This window comes from Cyphomyrmex costatus, unplaced genomic scaffold (assembly GCF_001594065.2).
Source record: "Cyphomyrmex costatus isolate MS0001 unplaced genomic scaffold, Ccosl1.0 scaffold100, whole genome shotgun sequence".
NCBI classification, from domain to species: domain Eukaryota; kingdom Metazoa; phylum Arthropoda; class Insecta; order Hymenoptera; family Formicidae; genus Cyphomyrmex; species Cyphomyrmex costatus.
The window spans coordinates 1,009,952-1,032,296 of NW_017274955.1; the positions used below are offsets into that span (position 1 = coordinate 1,009,952).

General features: G+C 29.7%; 5 protein-coding genes across 5 annotated transcripts in view; 2 read left to right on the top strand and 3 right to left on the bottom strand.

The window, feature by feature from the left end:
- Positions 1–1,175, top strand: part of dib (Cytochrome P450 302a1, mitochondrial) — a 7,326-nt gene extending 6,151 nt beyond the window's left edge. Inside the window, exons 5-8 of the mRNA XM_018537516.1 lie at positions 33–183; positions 289–537; positions 637–861; positions 947–1,175. Of these exons, the coding sequence (XP_018393018.1) occupies positions 33–183; positions 289–537; positions 637–861; positions 947–1,060 (739 nt within the window). The 3' untranslated portion in view covers positions 1,061–1,175. The remainder of the gene's footprint in view (positions 1–32; positions 184–288; positions 538–636; positions 862–946) is intronic.
- A 6-nt stretch (positions 1,176–1,181) lies between these two features.
- On the bottom strand, positions 1,182–3,996 carry Rpt1 (26S proteasome regulatory subunit Rpt1). The gene is made up of 6 exons (XM_018537491.1): positions 3,776–3,996; positions 3,657–3,694; positions 3,058–3,540; positions 2,570–2,734; positions 1,704–1,870; positions 1,182–1,636 (listed from the first exon to the last, which is right to left on the bottom strand). The coding sequence occupies exons 1-6, from the start codon at positions 3,846–3,848 to the stop codon at positions 1,258–1,260; spliced, it is 1,305 nt and encodes a 434-aa protein (XP_018392993.1). The 5' UTR covers positions 3,849–3,996; the 3' UTR covers positions 1,182–1,257.
- Positions 3,997–6,680: 2,684 nt separating this feature from the next.
- LOC108783605 (cytochrome P450 302a1, mitochondrial-like) lies at positions 6,681–7,581 on the top strand. Its single transcript, XM_018552209.1, has 4 exons — positions 6,681–6,704; positions 6,810–7,058; positions 7,158–7,382; positions 7,468–7,581. Exons 1-4 carry the CDS (start codon positions 6,681–6,683, stop codon positions 7,579–7,581), a joined length of 612 nt encoding a protein of 203 aa, XP_018407711.1.
- Positions 7,582–7,702: 121 nt separating this feature from the next.
- Positions 7,703–10,431, bottom strand: LOC108772050 (26S protease regulatory subunit 7). Its single transcript, XM_018537502.1, has 6 exons — positions 10,316–10,431; positions 10,198–10,235; positions 9,600–10,082; positions 9,117–9,281; positions 8,223–8,389; positions 7,703–8,157 (listed from the first exon to the last, which is right to left on the bottom strand). Exons 1-6 carry the CDS (start codon positions 10,380–10,382, stop codon positions 7,779–7,781), a joined length of 1,299 nt encoding a protein of 432 aa, XP_018393004.1. The 5' UTR covers positions 10,383–10,431; the 3' UTR covers positions 7,703–7,778.
- Positions 10,432–17,428: 6,997 nt separating this feature from the next.
- LOC108771813 (endocuticle structural glycoprotein SgAbd-2) lies at positions 17,429–21,811 on the bottom strand. Its single transcript, XM_018537183.1, has 4 exons — positions 21,707–21,811; positions 19,816–19,958; positions 18,802–18,943; positions 17,429–17,885 (listed from the first exon to the last, which is right to left on the bottom strand). The coding sequence occupies exons 1-4, from the start codon at positions 21,809–21,811 to the stop codon at positions 17,637–17,639; spliced, it is 639 nt and encodes a 212-aa protein (XP_018392685.1). The 3' UTR covers positions 17,429–17,636.
- Positions 21,812–22,345: the final 534 nt, after the last annotated feature.

Here is a 22,345-nt window from a genome sequence, read left to right on the forward strand (position 1 = left end):
TTCTAATTTATAACTTTTTCGAATACACACAGAATAGCGTTGGAAATGCTTACTCAGAGAAATCGAAATGGATTAATGTATAGAAAACAATCTCTTCTTGATGAATATTTAAAAAATGAAAATTTAGATATCAAAGATATCGTAGAACTGGCAGTTGATATGTTGCTCGCTGGTGTAGATACTGTAAGTTATCAATAGACCTTATAAATTAGATAAACATTCAAATTTTTATAAACTTAGTCCGATTTTTTTTTTATTGACTTATGCACGAATTTTATATTATTTTAGACGACATACAGCATGTCGTTCGTCTTGTATCATCTTGCAAGAAATGCAAGTATCCAAGAAAAATTAAGATTAGAAGCTACAAATTTGTTAAAGGATCCTACATCACCTATAACGGCAGAAATTATAAGGAATGCTAAATATACTAAAGCTGTATTAAAAGAAACTTTCAGGTTAAATCCTCTCTCTGTAGGAATAGGTCGTATCCTGCAAACTGATGTAGTCCTGAGCGGATATCACGTTCCTAAAGGAGTAGTGTATTTTTGTATACTAATAAATATTTTATTATTTTTAAAAATAGTGACGTAAATGACAGTTTCTTTAAGAGAAAATCTTATTGAAACGTTTCAGACTGTGATTGTGACACAAAATCAAGTGATTGGTCGACTTCCCGAGTATTTCGACGAACCAAATTTATTCAGACCAGAGAGATGGTTACGTGATAATAATGACGGAGTAAACAAGTGGAGAGAAAAGTTTGTCAATCCGTATACTGTATTGCCTTTTGGCTATGGTCCACGATCGTGTATCGCAAGACGATTCGCTGAACAAAATTTGCAAGTTATCTTACTCCGGGTATGTGTCATATAAGAACTATATACCATCCTTCATAACATACATATTATAATGCACAATCATATAATCAATGAGTTCTTTCTAGATCTGCAGAAATCTACGGTTTACATGGTGTGGAGAATCTCTTGATTCGATTTCGTTGTTAATCAATAAACCTGACGGACCTATTAAATTGAGATTCGAAAATCTACATGCATAAAAAAAATAAGTCATTGAGACTATGGCAATAGATAACTCTTAGAAACATTGTATTAGAAAACGTTTATTATATTCTACTTGAGAATAAAATTGTTTCTTAATTAATTCAATACATACAGCGATAAAAATAATTATAAGATTTATATGACTTGCTGATAACTTACTGAACGCAAAATTTAAATATTTTGCGAATGAATTCTAATTGTAGGTCATATACTTTGGTGTTGCAGAAAATTTGGCGTATGATTTAATAACCTTATTAACTGCCTCGAGAAAATCCTTCTCCGTTGCAACTTTACGTCGTGCACGGATCGCAAACATACCAGCTTCGGTACAGACCGATCGTATTTCAGCGCCTGTACTATTAGGACATAAACGAGCGAGCAATTCAAACCTGATGTCCCTTTCGACGCTCATCGAACGTGCGTGAATCTTGAAAATGTGCGTGCGTCCCTCAAGATCTGGCAAACCAAATTCTATCTTTCTGTCCAAACGACCCGGTCGCATTAAGGCGGGATCCAACGTATCCGGCCTATTTGTCGCCATTAAAACTTTTATATTGCCACGCGGATCAAATCTATAAAAAAAAAAAAACTGAGATTAGACGACAACTTTTTTAAGGATAGATAAACGAGACAATTTACCCATCTAGTTGATTTATTAACTCCAACATAGTACGTTGTACTTCATTATCACCACCAGCACCATCATCAAAACGAGCACCGCCAATGGCATCGATTTCATCGAAGAAAATTAAACATGCCTTTTTACTTCGTGCCATTTCGAACAGTTCTCTTACCATTCTAGCACCCTGCAAAAGAATTGTGTATACGTCATTCATATAAATACTTGCTTATTTATAACTAAATAAATGATAAATATACCAAGGACAATATAATAGTCACTCAGTGGCTACTGGCTATATAACTAAGTAAAAAAAACGGGCTAAAGAGAGTACAGCGCAGTTCGCAATGCACAATATAATAACGAATTTTTACAATTCATTCAATTTAATGTGATAGAACAAAAGTTTTTTTTTAATTTTACAATAGACGTCCTTTTAATATCTTGACTACACTTGTGTGACACAGTACCTCAGACACACTTAGACACCTCAGAGATGTTACGGTATAAACATATTAATGTATCATAAACATTTCTGACAAATTATTTTAGTAAGATTTATTGATTTGCACATGTTTCAATATTAATAAAGTAACTGTCTTCCAAATTGCTAACAATTTCAATTTCCTAAAGGTAAGTCTATTTTCAGTTCAATATAAAACTTTACGTAATCACTCAATGTATTTATTAAAAGACATTTGATATTTGAAAGTTTGGTAATCTGTGAGTGACTTATCTTTAATAAACTGATGAGAATTACATAATTATATCCAAATATTCGCTGATGATAACTCAAAAAGAGTTGAAACATTCGAAAAAAATGTTTTCTTCGTTTAGTTATTACCTATAACTGCTATAACAGTATTCTTTTAAACATCTGACATACCTCACCAACATATTTCTGAACTAATTCTGAACCAATGACACGAATGAAACAGGCATCTGTTCTGTTAGCTACCGCTCTAGCACATAAAGTCTTTCCTGTGCCTGGAGGTCCAAACAATAAAACACCTTTTGGTGGTTCAATACCAAGATTGACAAATTTCTCTGGCTGTAATTAATATAATTATACTTTGTTAACAAATGTAATATATGACTATATCATATGATCCCCTTTTATACCAAGCATTCAATTATACATATTAACTTAAATAAAATAACTTTTTATCAAATTATCTTAAATTCAGCAATTTATTTAAAGAATAATGTCCTAAATTAGTACATTATGCATTGAAATGATTAAATGCACATATCATGTATATGTTTACATGTATCACCCCAAAATTAAGATAATTCAACAGAAAGTTATTAGTTAATAATCATAACAAGTGCTTGATGTAAACTAGGGCTATATTAATAAAGTTATAAACAGACATGTAATAGTGGCGTTTCAACAACTTCTCTCAATTTTTCAATTTGCTCTTTGCAGCCACCAACATCGCTATACGTAACATCAGGCTTCTCTTCCACTTGCATCATTGTTACGGTAGGATCAATTTTGGATGGCAGAGGAATATGAATTTGATACTTGTTGCGATCTACTCCTACCCTCATACCTTCTTCTATATCTGTTGGTGCTACAGAATCTGCCAAGTCAACTACAAACTTTGCGAACTGCTTTACATTTATTATATACTTTGGATCGTCAGAATCTGCATTTATGATTTTGGTACAGCGTGCTACTTGCAGAGGTTGTTCATTTTGTAAAGTTTGTTTGTCAGCTGCTAAGTCCCAAAGTGCTGGTGGTGCTAGACCAGTATCAGATTCTTTGATCCCAGTTAATTCATTTACACGTTTGATAATTGTTTGGATATCCTCCTCAACAGTCTTAATACTCTTCGTATATTGTCCTTGGCCCTAATTAAAACAAAAATTTACAAGAATTCTAGATAGGCATTCATATAGAGTAATTCATTTCTGTATTTTGATTTTCAATTTCTCTTTTAATAATAACGTAACAATGATTGACTCACATAAGTCTTTAACAAAGCGATGTCGCCTTCATCCAGTGCTGGAAAATTTAGGAGAAAGTTTTTAGGAAATAGAAATTATGGCAAGAGATGGGCAATAAGAGTCATGAAATAAAACTCACATTTTATCTCCTTTTCTTCTTTCTCCTCTTCGTTCTTTACCTTCCGCATATCTTCTCCTAGATGATCCGGCATGTTAAGTTGTCTTAATTGCTCACTTTAATCGTCAAACGTTCGTTCTTACCGAAGTTAACAGTTCTGTTGTTTTGATCTTTAGGATTCTTTGAGGTTACGTTCTTTCTGATTACAAGCAAAATCACAAAAGAACTTCAGTAGCGACATCTATGGCCTTATTCTGTAATCTTAACAACAATATCGATATCGTTATGTGCGTTGTGCAACTTATGAAATGTCTCTGGTTTTTCATAAGAAATATCTGCATCACACGACACTGTAACGATATCAACTGTCGGAATATTCAGCGAAAAAATATATTATTCGCGCAGTTTCAAACGTAATTTTGTGAAATATATATATATATATATATATATATATATATATATAAAATAATATTAAAGCAGTATAGTGATAAATATTTTCCTCTTCATAAATATCTTCGAGAAGATTTTATGTGTAAAACGTACTTATTGCATAAATGTTATTACAGAATTTGTAACAATTATTTTGAAAAAATCATGTTTACAAACTATTTAAAAATAAATTGTCATAATGCGATTCCAACTTTAAAAATAACAAATATTGAAAATGATCAAAACATTTAAGTTAGTATATCATTTTATATTATAGATATATTTATATATAACATGTATTTCAAATGAAATATAATGTAAGAGCATTTTGTTTAATTCAAAGATAAAATATAAATGAATTGACTACATTTTAATCTACAGCAACAGTAAATTAATTCGTGTAACTTATATTCCAAAAAAAATTAAATAATATATGATACACTAACTTTTATGTTATCTTTTTATTTTTATTGCATTTTCTAAAATTACCTCTTAAATATATTTCAAAATATATTTCTTTTGTATAAGAGAAACTAGAAATATTAGATATATTTTGATTAGAACTTCTAATAAAAGACGCATTGTGACTAATGCACGCATATCACTGTGATTTAAGATATCGATATAATGTCAAAAACATTTATCAGAGGGTCCTATACTCCTTATATATAGTGACACAATTTTATATCTTACTGACACTTTTAATTATAGTTTTTGTAGTTTTCGTTGAGTTACAGAATACGATTTTTTATTAATATTGATAAACTTACTTAACAATCGTCGTTATGGAGTTACAGAATACAGGCTTTATAAATAGGATAAGTTATCCTGTCACCGCGCAAATCGTAAATATGATTACACAAATATGCGTGTTTTTATTACCTCTCTCTCTCTCTCTCTCTTAGCGCGGTTCACATTAACTCTCATATTAGCAGTTGCCAAATAACAAGATATAAGCAAGTTTACCTCAGAGAACGAATGTAAGAATTCTTAAAAAAGAAGAGAAAAACAAAGTATAATATCATCTAGTATACTATTAAATTATATATTACACTGACGCAGGCTTTAACTTCAAATGACATACGGCAGAGTGTATTGTTTTGTCAATGGGCTAAAGCTAAACAATAATTACGCAACGATTATCAATGTTGCGTTCAGCATTGACAAAGCAAAGAAAGCAACTTTGCAACTGTTGTGAAATTCTTTAATATGATTGGTCTTGTCCTTACTTTATTCGATCTAAATGTATAAACTAATCATATTCAAGAATTTTACAACAGTTGCAAAGCTGCTTTTTCTGAATGCAGCCAATATTAACATGATCAAATGGGACACTTCAACATTGATTTATTAACTTTTAATCCTCATAACTTGTAAAGTAATGCTCGTATTTAATAAAACATATTTTATTATGTTTTAGAGAGAGAGAGAGAGAGAGAGAGAGAGAGAGAGAGAGAGAGATTTTTAAATCAACTATATACATATAAATATGAAATAAAACATCCAAGTTTCAATTAAAAAAATTTTAGATAACCTCGACCTTAAAGACATCTTCTCAAGATCATCATATTCTTTTTCCCTAACAACTGAACAACTTTTGTCTAAAAGACTTTTCTGTATTTTTATAATTCTCAAGATATTTCAATACATCGATTAACGTAAAATAATTCATTTATAAAGATAGAATATCACTCACAAACAATTGAAAAGTACTTACTAATGAAGTTTGAAAAATCCAAGTATGCTCGTTTTTTGAGTCTGTGCAAGCATATACCAAACGACCATTTAAAACATTTGCATCACAGTAATTTTTAAGTGACATGTCGATAAGGATAGAGTCTCTATATAGGAACTTTAGTGTGCACCTAATTAAAGAGTATACAAATAAAAAATAAACCTTACGTATGTATGTGTACATACAAACTATCAGTACCAATTCAGAAATACAGTTTGTATGTATTATACATATTTGATTTCTAAAAAGTAGCAACCGCAGAAGCTCAATTTTATTTAATTTTTTACAGAGAGACAATTTTTACTTAAAAATATATTTGTTAAATATAATTGTAAAAATATACATATAATTGTAAATTTTTTAAATATACAATAATATTTTATAAAATAATTGTTGGTTTAAATATTAATTTTCTTTATATATGTAAATCACTTCTCTAAATTTATTCAAAATTTAATAAACTATAAGATAATTAACAAATTTATTTTAATTTTTCTTTTTTTTAATGTTTATCATTTTTATACAAAAAATCTTTGCATTATTTATGGAAGGATGTCAATGACATAAATCTCTATTGAAACTTTATTCACAATTTATGCAATTCTAATTTATAACTTTTTCGAATACACACAGAATAGCGTTGGAAATGCTTACTCAGAGAAATCGAAATGGATTAATGTATAGAAAACAATCTCTTCTTGATGAATATTTAAAAAATGAAAATTTAGATATCAAAGAATAGAACTGGCTCAAAGAATTGATATGTTGCTCGCTGGTGTAGATACTGTAAGTTTTCAATAGAACTTATAAATTAGATAAACATTCAAATTTTTATAAACTTAGTCCGATTTTTTTTTTATTGACTTATGCACGAATTTTATATTATTTTAGACGACATACAGCATGTCGTTCGTCTTGTATCATCTTGCAAGAAATGCAAGTATCCAAGAAAAATTAAGATTAGAAGCTACAAATTTGTTAAAGGATCCTACATCACCTATAACGGCAGAAATTATAAGGAATGCTAAATATACTAAAGCTGTATTAAAAGAAACTTTCAGGTTAAATCCTCTCTCTGTAGGAATAGGTCGTATCCTGCAAACTGATGTAGTCCTGAGCGGATATCACGTTCCTAAAGGAGTAGTGTATTTTTGTATACTAATAAATATTTTATTATTTTTAAAAATAATGACGTAAATGACAGTTTCTTTAAGAGAAAATCTTATTGAAACGTTTCAGACTGTGATTGTGACACAAAATCAAGTGATTGGTCGACTTCCCGAGTATTTCGACGAACCAAATTTATTCAGATCAGAGAGATGGTTGCGTGATAATAATGACGGAGTAAACAAGTGGAGAGAAAAGTTTGTCAATCCGTATACTGTATTGCCTTTTGGCTATGGTCCGCGATCGTGTATCGCAAGACGATTCGCTGAACAAAATTTGCAAGTTATCTTACTCCGGGTATGTGTCATATAAGAACTATATACCATTCTTCATAACATACATATTATAGTGCACAATCATATAATCAATGAGTTCTTTCTAGATCTGCAGAAATCTACGGTTTACATGGTGTGGAGAATCTCTTGATTCGATTTCGTTATTAATCAATAAACCTGATGGATCTATTAAATTGAGATTCGAAAATCTATATGCATAAAAAAAATAAGTCATTGAAACTATGGCAACAGATAACTCTTAGAAACATTGTATTAGAAAACATTTATTATATTCTACTTGAGAATAAAATTGTTTCTTAATTAATTCAATAGATACAGCGATAAAAATAATTGTAACATTTATATGACTTGTTGATAACTTACTGAACGCAAAATTTAAATATTTTGCGAATGAGTTCTAATTGTAAGTCATATACTTTGGTGTTGCAGAAAATTTGGCGTATGATTTAATGACCTTATTAACTGCCTCGAGAAAATCCTTCTCCGTTGCAACTTTACGTCGTGCACGGATCGCAAACATACCAGCTTCGGTACAGACCGATCGTATTTCAGCGCCTGTACTATTAGGACATAAACGAGCGAGCAATTCAAACCTGATGTCCCTTTCGACGCTCATCGAACGTGCGTGAATCTTGAAAATGTGCGTGCGTCCCTCAAGATCTGGCAAACCAAATTCTATCTTTCTGTCCAAACGACCCGGTCGCATTAATGCGGGATCCAACGTATCTGGCCTATTTGTCGCCATTAAAACTTTTATATTGCCTCGCGGATCAAATCTAAAAAAAAAAAAACTGAGATTAGACGACAACTTTTTTAAGGATAGATAAACGAGACAATTTACCCATCTAGTTGATTTATTAACTCCAACATAGTACGTTGTACTTCATTATCACCACCAGCACCATCATCAAAACGAGCACCGCCAATGGCATCGATTTCATCGAAGAAAATTAAACATGCCTTTTTACTTCGTGCCATTTCGAATAGTTCTCTTACCATTCTAGCACCCTACAAAAGAATTGTGTATACGTCATTCATATAAATTCTTGCTTATTTATAACTAAATAAATGATAGATATACCAAGGACAATACAATAGTCACTCAGCTATACATATAGCCACTGGGCTATATAACTAAGTAAAAAAAACGAGCTAAAGAGTGTACAGCGCAGTTCGCAATGCACAGTATAATAATGAATATAATAATAATTTTTACAATTCATTCAATTTAATCTGATAGAACGAAAGTTTTTTTTTAATTTTACAATAGACATCCTTTTAATATCTTGACTACACTTGTGTGACACAGTACCTCAGACACACTTAGACACCTCAGAGATGTTATGGTATAAACATATTATTATATCACATAAACATTTCTGACAAATTCTTTTAATAAGATTTATTGATTTGCACATGTTTCAATATTAATAAAGTAATTGTCTTCCAAGCTGCTAACAATTTCAATTTCCTAAAGGTAAGTCTGTTTTCAGTTCAATATAAAACTTTACGTAATCACTCAATGTATTTGTTAAAAGACATTTGATACTTGAAAGTTTTTGGTAATCTGTGAGTGACTTATCTTTGATAAACTGACGAAAATTACATAATTATATCTAAATATTCGCTGATGATAACTCAAAAAGAGTTAAAACATTCGAAAAAAATGTTTGTTTTTTTGTTTAGTTATTACTTATAACTGCTATAACAGTATTCTTTTAAACATCTGACATACCTCACCAACATATTTCTGAACTAATTCTGAACCAATGACACGAATGAAACAGGCATCTGTTCTGTTAGCTACCGCTCTAGCACATAAAGTCTTTCCTGTGCCTGGAGGTCCAAACAATAAAACACCTTTTGGTGGTTCAATACCAAGATTGACAAATTTCTCTGGCTGTAATTAATACAAGTTGTACTTTGTTAACAAATGTAATATATGATTATATCATATGATCCCTTTTTACACCAAGCATTCAATTATACATTTTAACTAGTAACTTTCTATCAAATTATCTTAAATTCAGCAATTTATTTAAAGAATAATGTCCTAAATTAGTACATTATGCATTAAAATGATTAAATGCACATATCATGTATATGTTTACATGTATCACCCTAAAAATTAAGATAATTCAACAGAAAGTTATTAGTTAATAATCATAACAAGAGCTTGATGTAAACTAGGGCTATATTAATAGGGTTATAAACAAACATGTAATAGTGGCGTTTCAACAACTTCTCTCAATTTTTCAATTTGCTCTTTGCAGCCACCAACATCGCTATACGTAACATCAGGCTTCTCTTCCACTTGCATCATTGTTACGGTAGGATCAATTTTGGATGGCAGAGGAATATGAATTTGATACTTGTTGCGATCTACTCCTACCCTCATACCTTCTTCTATATCTGTTGGTGCTACAGAATCTGCCAAGTCAACTACAAACTTTGCGAACTGCTTTACATTTATTATATACTTTGGATCGTCAGAATCTGCATTTATGATTTTGGTACAGCGTGCTACTTGCAGAGGTTGTTCATTTTGTAAAGTTTGTTTGTCAGCTGCTAAGTCCCAAAGTGCTGGTGGTGCTAGACCAGTATCAGATTCTTTGATCCCAGTTAATTCATTTACACGTTTGATAATTGTTTGGATATCCTCCTCAACACCCTTAATACTCTTCGTATATTGTCCTTGGCCCTAATTAAACAAAAATTTACAAGAATTCTAGATAGGCATTCATATAGAGTAATTCATTTCTGTATTTTGATTTTCAATTTCTCTTTTAATAATAACGTAACAATGATTGACTCACATAAGTCTTCAACAAAGCGATGTCACCTTCATCCAGTGCTGAAAATTTAGGAGACAGTTTTTAGGAAATAGAAATTATGACAAGAGATGGGCAATAAGAGTCATGAAATAAAACTCACATTTTATCTCCTTCTCTTCTTTCTCCTCTTCGTTTTTAACCTTCCGCATGTCCAGATAATCCGGCATCAGTGATGCGATTTTCAACCCGCTTGAAGCACTCGACGGTGACAGCTAGGATTCTTTGAGGAGTTTGAGGTTACGTTCCTCCTGATTACAAGCAAAATCAGAAAAAACTTCAGTAGCGACATCTATGGCCTTATTCTGTAATTCTTAACAACAATATCGATATCGTTATGTGCGTTGCGCACTTATGAAATATATTTCATATGAAATTATCTGCATGACACGACACTGTAACGATATCGACTGTCGGAATATTCAGCGAAAAGATATATTATTCGCGCAATTTCAAACGTTATTTTGTGTGAAATAAGATAATATTTTTACATTATAATAATAAATTATATTTTTTAGATCAAAGCAATGAATATCTTCGAGAAGATTTTATGTCTAAAACGTACCTATTGTATAAATGTTATTACAGAATTTGTAACAATTATTTTGAAAATATCATGTTTACAAACTATTTAAGAAATAAATTGTCATAATGCGATTCCAACTTTACAAAAATAACAAATATTGAAAATGATTTATATAGATATTTATAATAACATGTATTTCAAATAAAATATAATGTAAGAATATTTTGTTTAATTAAATGATAAATATGAATGAATTGACTACATTTTATAATCTACAGCAATTAACTTTAAATTAATTCGTGTAACTTAATTTAAAGTATATACTATGACATAAAAACATCTATCCAAATAATCTAGATATATCAAACAACAAAAATGAGAGAGATGAGAGAGAGCTTGAAAGTGGCCTCCCTGCTTAAAATTTTCTATAGAAAACTATTAAGAAAATTCTATAGTTTTTAATGAGCGTTTTGAATCGGTAAATCCCAATCCGCAATAGTTTTCTATTATTATACTCATAGAATCTTATTGATAACTGTAGAGCTTCTATAGTCGCTCTCGTGCGTTCTATAGAAACTATTAAAAACTATAAATACCTATACAAACTCTATATGTTCCTATAGTTTTTTATAGAAAATTTTAAGCAGGACTATCTCCTTCTGTTTCTAATAATATATATATTGTGATTGATTTAATAGAAATAGAGATAGAAATTGGCTATTTTCATATCCTATTTTTTCTCATTTCTATCGAACAATTTTATACATGAAGGCGCAGGATCCATGCTTTACGTCTTTCGTCAAAATAAACAATCAAATAACATAACGCGCTCTTAATATCAAGTAGCATTTTTTATTTTTTATTATATTATATTTAAAATAAATTATTATTTGTATGGTGTGTGTGGCTTAATGTTTATAATTTTAATTATTACAGTTTATAACCATAATAATTATATTTTGTAGAATAATGCAAATTTATCAGTATCTTCACGATCATGTAATTTCGGAAACACATATATTACCGTCTGCATAGATATTGATTATAATTATACATATACAATATTAAATATAAATTAATTGTAAATAATTCAACACTTTCATCCATGTTGAAGTAGAACAACTATACTGATCTCTATTAATCAATAGCAAGAATTAATTCAAGCATCTATAGTATTCGGTACAATCAAGAAATAGAATAATCTGCTCACAAATGCAAACACGAATGTTCACGTTTGCTAGATGTATACATGCGCTTTATATTTCTTCTCGTTCTTTGCATTTATTTTCTCTTTTCTTCCTTCTCCCTCTCTCTTTCTTCGTCTCCTCCATTTAATCACTTTCACATCTCTGCGTCTCGTATGACGATCGATTCTACTGAATCTTTCGAAGGAAGTGCAGAACCGCCCAAGTCGCGTTGCATGCACCGGACGGAGAATCCTTGACCGGGATGATGCGTGAAAGAATGCAAAGTAACGAAAGAGAAGCCGAGATATGCGTACAACACTTTCACCTGTACCCGTCCCACCCTATTTGATCGCTATGATTCATTTGAGGATACATTTGTGCATTTCAATCGATTTTAGTTTCTTCTTTTTTCTATCTTTCTTCTTTAGTCCATTAAAAACATTTTTTTCATACTTAGAAAGTTAAATAAGAATTTATAAAATATCCATTGTAAAAAGTATAGAGCCTTCGAACAGAGAGAATAAGAGATAGATAGAAGTTTAAGATATACCTAAAAAAGTTCTATATATTTGTTAATGAAGTAATGACACATGAGATGAAGAAATATAAATCCTTTTTGACCGTGAGTTTCTAATTTTTATAGATTTATCATCGCTAAAAATCCATAAATTTTTAAACTGTATTGTACATTGTAATATCGTATTATGTAATTATATGTATATGTGTGCATATGTACATATATGATATGTAATAGCAATTAGCTTATATTTATATAATATATTCGGTATATGCAAGAAATGCACTTTTGTACAAGCGTTCGCTGCAGGCGTGATGCATGCGAACTTCAACTACAAACTTATATATACATTCTCTCATCCTTTCATGTTGCATATTAGAGAGGTCAGGGTACCTATAACTGTGACCTCGTTATCGCGTCTTTTACGCTGTAATTTGTTTTTGACTAGTCCATTGCAGTTTTCGACAGAATTTTTTATAGAGGCATAAAAAATCAACACAAATTTTTTCACAGAAATAAATCAATAACAACAAAAATTCCAACAAATTTTATATTTTCTTTCAATCGGTATGATAGAATTTTTATATATTGTATATTATGTAAAAAAATAAATTATAAATATATCAATTGAGAGGAAGTATAAAATTTAATGGAATGTTTTATTGATTTTTTAAAAATTCGTCTTGATTTTTCATGCCTCGATGAAAAATACTGTCAGAAGCTGCAATAAATTAAATATGTTGGACAAACAAATTGCAACGTAAAAGACTTGCGCAAAAAATATAATTTGATGAAATCTACATATTTTATATTCTATTACATTACAATTATATGATAAACTACTTATTATTATTATTTGTACAAATATATATAGAATAATATAATCTAATATATACTCGAATATATATAATATATAATTTATTTTATATATTTATAATGTGTCTGGTACACTTTAAAGAAGTGCTCGTGAGCAGGTAGAGCGGACTGAACTGAATGAAAAAGTTCTGTACTATTTTGCAATTTTCGCAATTATTTTTTAATTACCCAGTAAATAGAATATCTAAAATCGACTCATAAAACAACTTTAACATATTTGTAGGAATTCTTTAAAAAAACATTTTTTAATTATTTTATTAAGAACTCTTAAAAGATATCTTAGGCCGGTATTCATAGTCAGTTCTTATATTCAAGACCGTCTTAAGTTCAGTCTTGAAGAGTTACGAACCAATCAGAGGGCCGCTTTAGCATCTTAAGACATTACTTAAGACAGTTTTGAAATAAGAACCGACTATGAATACCGACCTTAAAGTTGTTTTTAGACAAGCACCAGAAATTATGTGCGGCCGGATACCGAATATTTGCCAAATATTTGGTAATATATTTCTAAAAAATATATCAGTGATAATAAAAGTTTTCATGATATTCATATCATGATGTACGTTAATATAAAATTTTGGCTGCGTATGTTATTGCCGGAAATCAAATAATAACCGCGGATATCCAGCTCATCATTGTTGTTATTATATATGTGTCGATTTTAGCCGCTTATACGACAATATTTAGAAATTATATCCAAAAAAAATTTTACCATTTACCGGCTCCGCGTGTTAGTGTCAGAGGATTTTCCATTTATATACGATCTCAAGAAAATACTTTACAAAATAAAGAAATTTTGTATAATCATAAAGTGCTAGATTTAGGATTGCAATTCTCTTAATGCTAGAAGAATGTCTTGCATGTACTGACGTATACATGTAGCTATACGGTAGCACGTAAATGACAAACTTCTAATAAATAAGCGTGTCGCTAGTATGGTATCTTGTATATTCTTTTATTTCAAAAAGCTATTCCAATTAATATAATAGAATTTTTTGTAGAGGAATTAATTTTTGTTCATATAAGAGAGAGAGAGAGAGCCGTGTCCACAATTTTACAGATATATAAATATAACGTGTTATAAATGCACTTGATTTATGTAAGATTTTTTACCTAAGAGAAGACTTTTTGACTTAGTCCGAGCGTTTTATTTACTCATGTACTACATATGTGTCAAAACTTACCGGACATCCTGTAAATAAAAAATTTATAGTAACATATAACATTTCTTTTAGCAATTACATTTTTGCTTCACAAATTTAAATTTAAGAGGTATGAAGAATATTAAAGTCTCAAGAAGTTATGAAGATTGTATACGCGGCGTGAAAGGTTCAAATATTTTAGCTGGTTTCGTTGCGAATTTTTGGACAGCCATTAATGGAGGTGAATATCATGTATCGCTTTCACTCGTGACCATAAAAATAATGCAAAATTTACGCTTCGTACATCACTCCGATTCACGAGGTATAAATTGATTTATCATGAATTTTACGAAAATTTTTACGCTTTTATCCACCATAGCATTAATTACATTTAATTTTAATAAGCGTTATCACAATCTTTCATAGGGACTCGGACCGAAATTACATTATAGATTAAAATTTGAACTTGCGAATTATGGTTAGGATTATGGGTTACCCAATCGAGGCTATCCAATTTTCAATTTTGGTGTCGGTTCAATTCTTTTAGTAATAAGTGGTGACGCAGATATATAATATAATTATTGAAAATTGAAACAGAAAAAGATCGAAATCCGAACAGACTTGGTAATCGTTACAATAAAAAAAACTGGAATCAAAAGTTGGATTTAGCCTCGAATCGTTATCTGAATTTCTCGACTCAGTCTTATTGAGAGGAGCAGTTGACATCAGCAAAACATTTTCATTAAATGATAATATCTTACTCGATGCTATAAACTTGTATAAAGTATATGTATAAATGAACAAAGCAATAGCGTCTCCTGATGTAGTCGCATATCACAACTATAATTACGTTTATTAGTTTTCAAGTTTTCCGGCAAATTATGGACGGACTCTCAAGTATGAATAAGTACTCGTTTCTTGCACATGATGCAATTTATAATGACGCTTATGTGCCTGTAATACTGGCATTTTCTCTTCATCAAGGTATATTACTGTATCAGGTAGATCAAAAGCATCTTCAAAGCTGTCGTTTTTCAAATCATCTGAGAATTCTCAATTGCGTTATGGTCAAATTTGCATACTTGGTAATGATAATAATTTAATAATAAATTAAAAATGTTTTAATATATAATTTAAATTATAAGCAGAGAATAGTTTATGATTCAAAATTTACACCTTTTTTATTCTTCTTATGTGGATTAAAGATAATTATTGATTAATCAACCTGCACGTCACATCAAAAATTAAAAAAAGTCCAAATTAACATTTCTTTAAAATATAATTTATATTCTCTGCTTTAATTAATTAAATATGTATAAATTTTCTTATTATAATTTAAATAGTAGAGAGAAAGAGAAGTTTACCGACAAGTAAAGTATGCAGTGTTGCACTTAGATAATTAAAAATAATGATATTTTATAAATCTTTATCATATTTTATAAATCTTTATTTTTTAAAAATAAAAGTTTTTCGAATATATCATCTGATAAACAGTTCCTACGTGGAATTAATATTTGTTGTTCGCAACTAAAAAGACATTCTACTAGCGCTGATGATGGGGCGTGTTATATTTTAACAAAATTTGTGTTTAATGTGTGAATATAAATTCAGAATATCTAATTCTTTTGATTTATTTTTTAAATATAAAAGTACTTCAATGTTGCTTTGAATGACTGGTGTCAAATTAATCCCAATTTTTTTGTCTATATTGCGAAAAAAATTCTTATCACTATTACAACTGAAGGCTGATTGTTTACATAGAAATTTCTTACAATGCTCTTCTACAATCTTAGATAAATTGAAAAAGATAACACTTTTTAAAATCAAATATAAGATAAAGATAGTTTATATTCTTAATAATCTAGATAAATAAGATAAAATAAAGCCATTTCTTCATCTAGATTATCTAGATAATTTTATCTAGATAACGGAAAACATTAACTATATGTATAAATGCATGCTCAAAAAATCACTGTACGTGAAGAAGCGACGACAATGCGTGTTCATATAGCCAGCTCCGGTAACTATAGTGTGGAATCATGAAGCACTCCACACCCAAAATTTAGCGTAGTGTGAAAATCCACACCCAAAAAATCCAAATACTGCAGCTTAAAAATCATATGTTAATTTTTTAAAATGTTTTGTGCTGATGTCGACTGACATTCATTAAGTACAACTACGCGCATAACAAAGATTCCACTTACTGACTGTTAAATTAAAATAGCTGTAATAAAACTTTAGATATACCAAAGTCTTCCTGTTGGCTATTTCAACCACCATTTATGATCCAACCCAATGAGCACTTAATATTATTGGTATACGGTATGATTAATAAGTAACAAATGGAAGACCTTTGCTACTACTTTGGTACATCTAGAGCTTTAGGTCATATTTAGACTGTAGGTCATATTTAAAACTTGGACAAAGCGATAAATAAATTTTTCAGCAGGAATCAGCATAGAGCATCGCAATTCGCAATTGTAAAAAAGAAAACGACAAAAAGGTACAAAATAAATAGAAAATAAAAAAGTCACTTTTTTTGCCCTGCATGTCGCAGTTTTGCGTATCTGTGACATATTTTTTAACCTAAATAGTCGTGAAATTTAACGATTAATATCTCGATACACGGGATAGAGCGACGTACGCTTTCTTTCTGCCAGATTTTTTTGTTTTATGGAAAAACGCGTCGAATAAGTTTAACGACGTGTAATTAGACCAAAATTAAATTGAGATTAAGATTAGATTGGAATTTAACCAATCAGAGCAAAGTTCGCTAAACTTGAGATTAATCGATTTCTTTATTCTGATTAGTTAAATTCCAATCTAATCACAATTTCAATCTCTAGTCTATTACGCCTTAATTGCATTGATTTGTAAGGAGATGTGGGGAACTGAATTGTATAATTACTAGAAAAAATTTGAAGACAGAAACAATATATTTATATATTGATTTATTGCATAACGGCAGTTATATTTTTTTATATAAGAATTGATACTGATTTGTTATCCACTGTATCCTATGTACACGTATCACTTTGCATTAGACGCTAGAAAGGAGAAAACAAATGACTCAAAGCCGTCACACATATTGATATTTAGCTGACCATCCTTTCAGAGGGTTCGCTAGATTGTGTTGTGGGTGCTTCATGAAGGATTTTGCAAATCATATGGTAAAACTAGAATTTTTGAAATCGATTGGCATTGTATGTTGATCCACCGAATCTCTGCTGGAAGGGTTGCCGGTCGTACTTCTCATCATCGGGCCCAGGTGGATTTGCCGCGAGTGCTCTTCTAATGGCTTCTGGGATGGGGGGTGGCGTAGGAATATGGGCACCCTCAGCATGAAAACCATTTTCATCAGCTGTATATTGAATGGTAATAGGGGTCCCGTCGGGTGCGTGGTACGAAAAACTGCCTTGAACCACCTGTATAAGTTAATTAACAAATATATACAATATAATTAGAGCTTAGGAAAGAATTTTTTTTATACTTTGTTTATAATTGATTATAAGGTTTGTTGAGATATTTTGAACGTTTCTTATAAATTTGAAAAAATTAAACAATTAAATCTAACTTTTTATATTCTTAAGAAATTAGATTTTACTGCTGAATTAATGACCAACTGTTTAAAAGAACAAAGAACAAAAAATTTTTGTCAGTATAAAAATATAATCAAAATTGCCTAAAATAAATATTAAAAATAATAAATTCGTGTTAAAAATAATAATAGCAGAACTGATTAAAGGTATTGAAGAAGAAAAGAAATGCTGATTAAAACTAGAAGAAATAAAATTTGCATATTACATAAGACGCATAAGTAATTATTAATTTTTATTAGATGATGTAACATCCGTCACATCTGGAATGTACAAATCATATAGGAATTTAATAAAATTTTCTGATATACGTAAAATTTTTCCAAAATAAGTTTTTAATAAAAATTCTTATATAAATTTTTGTATAGGTATTAATTCTTAATAAGTTTCATTAATAAGTTTCTATATATTTAAGTGTAAATTTATTTAAATATAAATTAAATATATAATAATAACTCTGAATTTAGTTGTTAATAATTATGTTAATGTTGACTATTATTAAAGCATAAGAGAAGATAATAAATATATTTAGTAAACGATTATACAAACGTAATTAACTGTAAAAGAAACTATTAATAGAATTTTGATTAAATTAAACCTTCAGTGTGTTTAATTTTTAATAACACCTTTATAAAAGAATCAAGTTTCTTTTTTGTACGTAACTTTTCAAATAACTGAATTTTTGTAAAACTAAAATAGATGTGTTAAACATGTACGAAACAATACGGGATGATGTTCTTTTTACCTCTGTTTGACCTTGAGGCCCAACTTGAGGGTATCCTCTTTCGGCAACGGAAATTCCATTTTCGGTTTCATAGCTGAAAGTGTAAGATCCGTCGGGCGATGTATCCTTGTGCTGACTTCGAATACCTATGAACGGCTTTGATCTACGGTAAAAAATCGAAACCCTTGTACTATTTCGCATAATCTTGATTTCTAAACGGTTTCATTTATAATTTTCATTTATAAATTTAATATTGTTCATTTAGAATACAAGAGCTATTTCAGTTTTGGATCTGTATTTGTGTTTATTCCAATACCAAACATCAATTAACCCAAGAAATCGAAACAGTAATAAACAATAGTATTAAAGATAAATTTTATACAATAATAAATTTTAACGGCATTTTATTAAGAAATATAAAATTTGCAAAATTTATTATTTGCACAATTATTTATTTCAGATTCATCAATCCTTTTGTAATTGACGAAACACAGAACTAACTTTTAGAACTAACGCATTATCTGCTAACGATAGATTCCAAAAGTTATTTTGAGACTAAAATTCTAATATTAAAATATCAAGACTATAATAGTTTTTGAATTATAATCATTTAAAGCAAATTATTGTACCTATAAAATATGCGCGTTTAGGTACATCACAAAGTGCTATACGTAAAAGTAAAAGCTAACGGTTACTTTTATTAATATCGATATAAATATTACGTAGGTGAATATACAATTACTGATATTTCTAATTCTTAATATTTATTATATATTAAAAAAATATTTAGCTTTGACATTATGATATTCAATTTTGTCTCAGTAACTTTAGGAATCTGCCTTTAGGAATTAGCAGATGGTGCTTTAGATCTGAAACATCTTATATAGATAATGTTAAAAATTATGTTAATTTTTTATAACTTTTCAGTGAAAAAATATATATATACAATAATGTACCTAATATATTTTTAACAATTAGTTTTTTAACAATGTTATTGTAAAAAGGCTTAGTTGATTGTGTATACAGATTTCATACGTGTATTGCGTATTATATTGTGGTTGCGGCTGTGGCTGCGGTTGATAGGGCCTCGGCGTTGCTCTATATGCGTTTTGGCTGGGAAAGCCGCGGTACGATCCAAATTGTCCAAAGACGCAGCCGAAGATTGCAAAGGCTAAAATCTGCAACCATGATATTCTTATTTGACTCATCACATACAAAAAAATATTTTTTTTAATGTTTTATATAACATTTATTATTTACTTCTAAAATAGTATTTAAGAAATATGTGTCTATCGTTTTATATTTGAACCATTAACATTGATTTAGCAATTCATTTCCTAGCTAATTATTAAAGTTGACAATTCAATAATTTGTCAGTGTTTTTATGGTTCGCTCGGCTTTTTATACTGTGCATCAAATCGGATAATTTGATGTTCAGGATCCGAGTATGACCGATACATTTTATATCGTTTATTATTAACCCATACTCTGGAGAGTTTTTCTTTTGAAGATTTTAATTTAATTTGTATCGTAATTTATATTTATACTGATAAGAACTAAAACCGAGGGTTGAAACGTGTATATGTATAGATATAGGTTTTAATAAATAGTTTTAATACACAACTTGTGTTAGCATTGGTATGATTTATATTGTTAGATTTATTTTCTTGAGCTTTCTCAATTTTGTTCAAAACATAATAAGCATTATTTTATAAAAAATTAAATATTTCATATTATTTTATAGAATAATTGTCTCTATTAATGTGTGTTTAATGTAATAAGTCAATTTGTGCTTATCACTGAATAATTATTAAACATTTTTTATCTGTTTAAAATCAATATTAATTTTTTAACTATCTCATTTTCTTAAATATTTTTTTACGTTAATCTAAAAAGATTAATACTTTATAATCCTTTTTGATAAAAATAAAAAACATGTTTTTATTTCTATAAGTGAATTCTTCAAGTAATTATGATCTTATTAATGTGCTCTAAATTTGTGTGCTTATCTGCATGTGACTAATTTTAACATATAGTTATCAGCACAGATAATAAATGTAAGCTAATTGTTTAAGTTAATATTGCATAAATTATTATTTCAGTTATATATATTTTAATGTACTATACACTCATAACACGACGTTCTCAGCTTCAGTACAGGGCACACTAATAGGGACAAGTTTGTGGATACGTATTACTAGATCCACATGTATTCCTCATGTTTTAAAAAAATATTTAAATTATTTTAATAGTTATAAACAATGAAATATTATCTTTGGTATCGTATACATTCATAATTCAACTTGATAAAAAGAAAGTACCTTTTCTTATTTATTCGTGCCAGTTTTCTTTATATATATGGCTTTAAATACAAAATCACACACTAATAGGAAAAGACACAGTAATAGGGACAGGTATCCTAAATATGAAAATATATTTTTATACATTAATACGTTTGTAAAGTTACAAACTAAAATATACCGATCATGGTCATTGTGATTCTAATTTTGTAATTTGACATATTTATATATAAAAACTCGCACATTCGCAGTATATTTTTCTTATCGTTACTTAAAATTTCGAGGTATCACATTTCTCAATATTTGTTTAAGTCATAAACCCGTTATTTAGAGGTTAAATAGGAATTCCACGCGTTCTACATCCTCCCAATTTGAATTATACCATCAATTATAGGATGTTTCGTTATTGGCGTACAATCCTTGTGCAACACAATCGGAATCGCGATTTAGCAGAGAAAAGATGTTCTGTTCATTTATCAATACGTCCACCGATTATCGCACGTATAAATATAAAAAAAAAATAAACTAAAAAAACGAAGAAAACACAAAAAGCGAACGCGATCGCGGGAGGAAAACGATCAATATCCAAAAGATCGCCAGCGGTATCGACGAGACAAATCACTCACTAGATACTGCATGATGACGACGACGATTGTTGGCAGTTTGTTTACGGCTTTGTCGATTTGAACGAAATCGAATCTATGATTCCGTGCCGCAAACACCACCGTCATTTATATGAAGAGATGCCTAAGAAGCTCTTCCCTTCCCATTCTCCCGATTTCTGCGTAGATCGCTCGTTCGCTTGCTCGCTCGTGTTCGAGAGAGGAGCATTCTCCTCCGTTGAAGATCTCTCGTCGCCCTGCTTACCATCCTCGCCCCACCTCGCAACCCCAAATGTACATGTACGACGTCGTCTTCATTGCAATTCAGCAGCTGACAGACTGCTCTTTACGTGATCGAACAGGTTGTCGACGTTAGTTCACACGAATAAATTCATCGGTCAACCAATTAATTATTAGTCATACCTATACGTATGTATTCGTAAATGCCCACACCAACTACTGTTTTTGTTTAATAAAATCATTTGTTAACGTAAGTATCATTATTGTCGCTACGTGGGTGTCATTGTATGATAATATTAATTGTAACATGATAATATTAATAAATATGTAGTTGCGTACTATTATAATTGTAAAGTTCGTACTTTATTCTTGATGAAGGTGACTCCTCATTTACCAGCGATAAATGTTTAAATGTTTTGTTAA